The 8,543-nt window shown below is 40.8% G+C and overlaps 1 protein-coding gene across 3 annotated transcripts in view; it reads left to right on the forward strand.

Moving 5' to 3' along the window:
* CLIP4 (CAP-Gly domain containing linker protein family member 4) overlaps positions 1-7,739 on the forward strand; it is a 40,706-nt gene extending 32,967 nt beyond the window's left edge. For 2 of the 3 annotated variants that reach the window (XM_081342724.1, XM_081342726.1), the window contains exons 14-16: positions 2,812-2,873; positions 3,636-3,708; positions 4,580-7,739. In XM_081342724.1, coding sequence (XP_081198850.1) covers positions 2,812-2,873; positions 3,636-3,708; positions 4,580-4,901 — 457 coding nt within the window. In that variant the 3' untranslated portion in view covers positions 4,902-7,739. The remainder of the gene's footprint in view (positions 1-2,811; positions 2,874-3,635; positions 3,709-4,579) is intronic. The other variant, XM_081342725.1, reaches the window with a different exon arrangement.
* The last annotated feature ends 804 nt before the right edge of the window (positions 7,740-8,543 follow it).

The following is an 8,543-nucleotide window of genomic DNA, read 5'->3' on the forward strand; positions in this document are numbered from 1 at the left end:
GAAAATACCATGGTAGGAAAATAAGGGGAAATAGTGGCAAATGAAGAGTGCACACACTGAGGCTAAAACATGGTTAGGTTGAGTATCTTGGAGAAGGTGCAGTGGAAAATTGAAATTAACACACAGACAGCATAAAAGAATGACGTGAATTCAGGAGAAACAATAAATTCTTTACAGAGAAAAAAAAAGAGAACAAAGAAGCACCTGTGTTGGCTGCAAGACAAGAAGTTGGAATGGAACCATAATAATCTTCCACCAGTGTCAGAAATTTTGTGTTACATATTTTCCACATTTTGGAATTGTGATTCTCTTAGCAGTAGTTGCTTTTGGGGATTCATAGCTACTTAACGACAAGAGGTGAAAAACGGAATTTTGGTACAGGGCTCCTAAAAGCTGATTTACAGGATACATACTTGGTTGCTGTGTATGCTGCTGCACAGTACCGTATATACTTGAGTATAAGCCGACTCGAGTATAAGCCGAGACCCCCAATTTCACCCCCAAAAACTGGAAAAAGTTGTTGACTCGAGTATAAGCCGATCCGCCGTTCTGCAAGCCTCTGCCGCCAGCAGAGGCTCGATCCGCCATTTTGCAAGCCTGAATACACAGGAATACCCTGTGTGGCCGCGGCTCTCGGGGAAGCCCTGGCTGTACGCTTCCTCGCTCCACGCTGCCATTCGGGGCCCGCGCGTTCCCCGGGCAAATCGCGGCGCCCAGCAGGCGAGGAAACACGCCCGCTCCAGTCGCCCCCCCTTCCCTCAGGAGACGCGAAGCAAGTGACCGCCCGGAGCTTACCGAGGACTTGCTTCGGTGCTTCCAGGATCGCGCGCACCTCTCCCAAGCCGCCGCCGTCCGGAGACCTGCCGAAGTTTGGGGAGGTTTGGGGAGGTGCGCGCGCACCTCCCCAAACCTCCCCAAACGTCGGCAGGTCTCCGGACCTCTGCGCCCTGCCTGCCTGCTTCTTTCCGCAGCGGAAAGAAGCAGGCAGGCAGGGCGCGGAGGAACGGAGACCCGGCGATGTTTGGGGAGGTTTGGGCGCCTCCCCAAACGTCGCCGGGTCTCCGTTCCTCCGCGCCCTGCCTGCCTGCTTCTTTCCACAGCGGAAAGAAGCAGGCAGGCAGGGCGCGGAGGAACGGACACCTGCCGACGTTTGGGGAGGTTTGGGCGCCTCCCCAAACCTCCCCAAACGTCGCCGGGTCTCCGTTCCTCTGCGCCCTGCCTGCCTGCTTCTTTCCACAGCGGAAAGAAGCAGGCAGGCAGGGCGCGGAGGAACGGACACCTGCCGAAGTTTGGGGAGGTTTGGGCGCCTCCCCAAACCTCCCCAAACGTCGCCGGGTCTCCGTTCCTCTGCACCCTGCCTGCCTGCTTCTTTCCACAGCGGAAAGAAGCAGGCAGGCAGGGCGCGGAGGAACGGACACCTGCCGACGTTTGGGGAGGTTTGGGTGCCTCCCCAAACCTCCCCAAACGTCGCCTGGTCTCCGTTCCTCCGCGCCCTGCCTGCCTGCTTCTTTCCACAGCGGAAAGAAGCAGGCAGGCAGGGCGCGGAGGAACGGAGACCCGGCGACGTTTGGGGAGGTTTGGGGAGGCGCCCAAACCTCCCCAAACGTCGGCAGGTCTCCGTTCCTCCGCGCCCTGCCTGCCTGCTTCTTTCCGCTGTGGAAAGAAGCAGGCAGGCAGGGCGCGGAGGAACGGAGACCCGGCGACGTTTGGGGAGGTTTGGGGAGGCGCCCAAACCTCCCCAAACGTCGGCAGGTCTCCGTTCCTCCGCGCCCTGCCTGCCTGCTTCTTTCCGCTGCGGAAAGAAGCAGGCAGGCAGGGCGCAGAGGTCCGGAGACCTGCCGACGTTTGGGGAGGTTTGGGGAGGTGCGCGCGCACCTCCCCAAACCTCCCCAAACTTCGGCAGGTCTCCGGACGGCGGTGGCTTGGGAGAGGTGTGCGCGATCCCGGAAGCACCAAAGCCTCGGCCGCGCACAAGTCCTCGGTAAGTTTTTTTTGTTGACTGGAGTATAAGCCGAAGTGGAATTTTTCAGCCCAAAAAGTGGGCTGAAAAATTCGGCTTATACTCAAGTATATATGGTATTTGATCCCTGAGACGCTTTATTTAGAGAACTTCAATAGATATTGATTCTGTCCTCCTTGCACCTGGGGAATGAGAATCATGGGGACAGTGTGAATCATAGGGAAAACTATTTCTCTGTTCTAAAGACCCATTTCCAGTTTGGCCTTCCATTACCAGTTTTTCTGCAGTGATGTCCCAGCACTTCATTCTTGATCATGTTAGACCAATTTTCTTCAACTAATAAAAGGATCTTGATTCAGGATTATGAGGAGTACTATAGGGCAAATTCATCTTCAGAGCATTACAGGTAATCCTCGACTTACAAAAGTCATTTAGTGACCGTTCAAAATTATAAAGGCACTGAAAAATGTGACTTATGACAGTTTTTCACAGCTACACCTTTGTAGCATCCCCACAATCATGTGATCAAAATTCAGATGCTTGGCAACAGATTCATATTTATGAATGTTGATGTGTCCCAAGGTGATCCCCTTTTGCAGCCTCCTGACAAAGTCAATTCACTGCAGTGATTCACTTAACAACTGTGGGAGAAAGGTCATACAGTGGGGCAAAGCTCACTTAACAACAGAAATTTGGGGCTCAATTTTGGTCGTAAGTTGAGGACTATGTAGTTTTTGGAAAATTATATTCTGATTTCAGAAAATTCAATCTAGAGTGTGTTATCTGCTGAATTACACTTTTTCTTTTGTTATCTTGAGTGAGAAAAAAATAATACATGATTTCATTTGCAGGCTAACAGGTTCACTAGAATCTCTCACAGATACTTCAAGTAAAATGAATCATTCTTTCCCTGGTAAGAATACAACATGAATCTGTTTTTGTTTTTTATTACCTATGCAAATTGCAGAAATTGTAGATTCTTGAAGATGATATATTTGCTGTTGATATAAAGTGAGAATGAATTAGGAAAACAAGTGTTACGTCCTTTTTCTTTTGTTTTATTTTTTTAAAAGCATTTCTGGATTTAAATATGGTTTTTTAAGAAGAGTGGATTTTTTGTGAGATTCCAGAGATCTATAGATTGTATTTCTAGATTTCAGAGATCTACAGATATATCTTTGTGAAATGCAACTTAAAGCTGGCTCAGGAATTCTGGGAGTTGAAGTCCATGAGTCATAAAAGAGCCAAGGTTGCCTACCCCTGGCCTAGAGGATGCAACTAACCTGGTTATTTAAGCATATTAATGGAGAATATTTGCTATTTGTTAAGATTTTGCTGTGTTTATCAAGCAGTTAACATATCTTAATAAACCATTTTGATTGCTTTAGTATCTTTTGCCAGCCTCAATTTATTCTGTTTTAGCTTCTTCAACATCCTGTATACTGCTACAACTATTTATCATCTTCTTGTGACCCATCCTGCTTTCTGTTCTCAGTATACTTTATTTTTTACAGATCTTTATTTGGCTTTTTGTGTAGCCTTCCTCATTGTTTTTTTCAGCTGACCTCATTTTTTTCTCATAGTCCAAAGTAACTGAAGATTCATAGTTACAAACCATCTTAGAAATATATTGCATGTTAAATTAAAAGCTTATTCTGCTTTTTTTTTCATTCAGGTTTCCAACGAAGTTTCAGTACAACCTCTGCAGCTTCACAAAAAGAGATAAACAGGAGAAATTTCTTTGTCAAGTAAGTGACTTTATAGAAGAAAGAACAGAATTTATATATTCCCAATTTTCTGAGATTAGAAGACTTAAAATCCTCTTTTGTTTGAGGAGGCATGAATCTTCATGATTAAGGAATCATTTTGGTGTATGTATGCAAATCCCATATCTATTTCTGAATGTCTGTAAGAAGAACAATGCTAATGATGTTGTGCACACCTGTGAATTTTCATGCTGCAGTGGCTAATAGTTGTTAAAAACAAGTGGTAATATACTCTGAAGTGAATAACTCCAGGTGGTAAAAAACCCAGGTCTATATTGAAAATCATTGCCCTTTCCCTGCCAGCTCATGCTAAACTAAATGGCCAACATTTTCTAAAATCTTGCTTCTCTCATCTTCCATAGTTTGTGCTGCTTTTTATTGGAATCTTGCTTAGACCACACTGGAAATGACATTAAATACTTACCTGATTTTAATATCCTTGTTTTAAAAATATGAGCGTATTTATCACATGACAAACTTGATAGTTATTGGGATTGCAACAGGAGAGCAGTTTATTTTTTCTTATACAGCATCTTGGCATATTTAGCTCTTCCACAGCTAATGTGGGCATTGAGAGGAAAGGGTTATACTTGTAAAATCTTCTTGACTTTCAGTTTAATGTGAATGAAGAAAATTACTTCATAAAATTACTGACAGAATAGAAATATAATAAGTCAAACGTATACATATTTTGCTTTGGAAATTAAATTAGAATCAATTAGTAGAATGAGGTCCTTGGGCTTAATTTAATACCGTAGAGGCCAATTTCCTCTTGCTGTGCAATGTTGTATTTTTTATTTTTACTTTAATTTCAATTGGAAATTAATGTTGTTGTCTCTTTTTTTCTGTACAGATCAAAAAATTCTTCTTTGCGTCGTAGTTGGAGCAACACTACTACTACAAGCACAGGAGGCCCAGTAAAATTACACGAAGGCTCTCAGGTCCTCCTGAGCAGCTCCAGTGAGATGGGCACAATTCGCTACATTGGGCCCACCAGTTTTGCTCCAGGCATTTGGCTTGGCCTGGAACTTCGGAGTGCTAAGGGCAAGAATGATGGCTGTGTGGGTGACAAGCGATACTTCACTTGCAAGCCAAAATATGGAGTCTTGGTGCGTCCAAGTCGAGTAACTTATCGTGGGATTAATGGAATGAAACTTGTTGATGACATCTGTTGAAGAACATTATCTTTCAGTAAGATGAGGTACTAACAAAAACAGATGAGGAAAACCTGATTTTTACCTTCATGACTCTTAAGATGTTCACAGTTTGGAAGTGTGCAGTGACTGAAGAATGAGATCTTAGTAGCTTTCAGTATAAAACATTTCTTGCTTGAGTACTTCTTGCATTAGAAACGTCTTGGATTTGAGCTGCTCTGCTACTCCAATAATATCCATTATTTGAACTAACTCCATTTTGAACAGGTTTTGTCTCTTCAAAATTAGCTTTTCATCCTATATTTTCGTGAAGCTATAATGCAGCAAGAGATCATACAGCTTGTTAAATAACTCTTTAAACTGCTTTCTCTAGAAAAAAAACAAGGTAGAAAAACAACAGTAAAAGAACTCTGGGAAGCTGTTAGCTTTAGACAGTTCCCTGAAAGCACAAAGCGATCAGTTGGAAAAAACAAACAAAAACCCTGAAAAGCAGAATTTGTTTATTTGTCATGACATGGAGGCTACAAAAAATGTATATTTTCAGGTTTCCAGCAAAAGCACTTTTAAACTGTGTGTGTGTGTGTCTCTGTGTGTGCATTTTTTTTTATTTTTTTTTATTTTATTTTATTTTTTAAAAAAAGTATGCCAGAAGCACTTTCAAAAAAAAAAGCCTTTGGGACATTTAGTATGCACTTTTATTTCCCTTGAAGTATTTTCTCTGATCCTTTGGATAAACTATTTGGTAAGTTTAGGCTGTAGTCTGTAGCGTTGCACCAGTTGTATGTGTCCCAAGCACTGTATCCAGAAGAGGTTAGGTGATCAGTAAGTGTTAAGGCCCTGGAGAAATATAAGCTTGGATCTACAACCCCTCCTGCTTCAGAAAACATGCACCTTCTTGCTATGGCAGGTGGGAAGGAAGTCACTTGGTGTGTGATAGCATTCTCATCTTCAACACTCCAGGATAATTTGATCAGGATTGCCTTTTTGGAACCGAAATTGCAGAAATTCTGTGGATGTATTGCTGTATTTTCAAGTGGTTTTTTTTGTCTACCGCAGGCGCTAGACTGTTTCACACACAATACATCAAGCCAGAGGAGAATTCAGCTGAATAGAATAATACTTAGCCTAATTGAAGCCAACATGGATGCCAAAAAATTATTTGCAAACCTATGGTTTGCTACCTGCATGCAAAATACATTTAAGGAAAATATTATTGACATTTTTATTAGAAAAATGTGTGTTTGATATACCTTTGAAATGTAAAACATCTTTTAAAGCATTGGATAATTTAACTCTAAAATGGTTTTGCTTTAAGCAATTAACCACAAAATAATAACTGGAAAAACAAATGCTCTACAGTTGTTTGAAATAGTTTAATATATAATACCTAATACATTAATGAAAAGCCAAAGAAACCAGAAAATGGTTTAATTCTTCAAAATGAAGCATCTTGTCAAACTGCAATTAAAACTGTAACAATTTAAAGCAACATTAAGGGGTTTTTACAAGATTTATTTAATCTGTATAAAATGTTTATGATATTTTCAGCTTTGCTAGAAGAAATTTTCTTGATTTATATTTCTCATGAAATACTAACACTATTACTCTCTTATTAATTAATACTTTTGACTAAGGGGAATAATTATATAACATGGCTATAAGCTTATTTTTAGTGGTAAGATCATGTAAAAAGTAGCTAATGAATTTAAGGATGAAGTTGCACCTTCATTCTTGACACTTCCTAATCTAACATTTTAATAGTTAAATTTTATTTTGTTACTAAGTTAATTTTGATAGAAAAGGTTGTTACTAAGCATGGTTGTGCAGATCCTTTGAAACAGGTGTTTAGTGTTCATGGGAGTGTGTACAAAGCACCTCACTTCTAATTAGCTAAATCATTTTCAAAGCTCATGAAGCTCATATGCTTTTTGAGATTGAAGAGTTGTACACGTACATGTGTGTGTAAAACAAATTAATATATTAAGCATCATGAAGCCTAAGAAAAGAAGCAGCTGCCTTATGATTCCAAGAGGTGCCACCACCAGTAATACATAATAGAGCAGATGTTTTAAATTTCTATTTATGTCTGTAAAACCTGAAATCTCAAAGAAATTCAAGAGCAACAATGTAATCACTGATAGGTTCCTTGGTGCTCATTAGGCAATTCATCCCACTTGAATTTAAAGATTCTTTTAGTCAAGCACAATAAATAGCAATGTAACTTGCTACAAAATACCAGCTTCATACGTTAACTGTATTTCCAACAGTGCCTTTGGGTGCCACAGAGATCCAGCATAGTGCAGGGCCTCATTTGCCTTTAGATAAAGTCTTCATCATCACCACTCCCATGGTGGCATCTGTTTTATAGTATTGCCCCAAACATGCTCTCAAAAGTTCTCGTGTTCTCATTCAGCACCCCTCTCATTGAGAAACCTTGTTAATGTTTTAATTGATCCGTAGATATCTTGATGTTGAACATAAAAGTATTTATACATTCCTTGTATACTGTATGTTTTTCATTATATTTCTCTTTCATCCATTTCATATTTGACTAATAAAGCTTCCAGGGAAATGCTTAATATAATTAAAGAGTAAAAATATATTGATGCTTCTGGGTGCAGCAGTTCTGTGACCAATTATTAGTGTATTTTTGCAGCATTTACAGATTATCATTGTATTTTGTTAAATTTATATCCCTCAATTATTATCGTTACCCTGGTGATTGTAATAATAGTTTGCTTCTATCACATTATTCAGTTTCATGGAATGTTAATGAATGCAATTTCTACATAACAGCAAACCCTGCTGAGTTTAGTATAACTTATTCCCAGTTTAGTATAGGATTGTGTTGTATATTTTTAGACAAATTGCTATGCACGTGTACATACCTTGCACTAGAGATGAACATTTTGGGGCAATAATTTGGAAAAAGTACTTCAGACTTTAATGAGCAACTGCAACTTTATTTTTTAGACTTACGCAGAACCCTGCAAAAGTTGACTTGCATACCATGTTTTTCCAAAAATAAGACCTATCCCAAAAATAAGCTCTAGCTTGATTTTTACGTGTGCGCCTAATACAAGCCCTACCCCCAAAATAGGTCCTAGTTAAGACCCCACCCATTCCATCTCACCATCTGGTTGCACGTGGTGGGGTGAGGTGCACTTGTAAAAATGAAAGTCCTCTGCTGGTGAAACAGAGGCCGGGGGGGAGGCAACAGGTGCGTCAACCCGGGGCTCCATTCTGGGCTGCAGAAGACTTTCCTGAAGGTTTCTGCCAGCAAAACAGGCTGAGGGCAATGCGCTCAAGCAGCGGCCACATGGGCTTCTGCCTGACAGGGCTGTTGGTGCCGCTGCCATGAGGCGAAACATTGGGAAAAACAAGACATCCCTGAAAATATGACCTAATGCCTCTTGGAGGCAAAAAAAATAATACAAGACCAGGTCTTTATTTTCAGGGAAATACAGGTAGTAGAAATGGCATGAGCTTGTGCCAGACCTTTTTTTCCAAATTATTTTCAAAGTATATATAAACAACCCTGGTATATGTACCTAATAGAATGCAGTAGCTATTTTGTGGTTTCATCGGATAAAATTATCCAAAGCCATGGCTTTATGATATATTACTTTCCTTGACTTGTAAAGCCTTTTAACTCTGAAGTGG

The sequence above is a fragment of the Vipera berus genome, assembly GCF_964194415.1.
Source record: "Vipera berus genome assembly, chromosome: 1".
Taxonomy (NCBI): Eukaryota; Metazoa; Chordata; class Lepidosauria; order Squamata; family Viperidae; genus Vipera; species Vipera berus.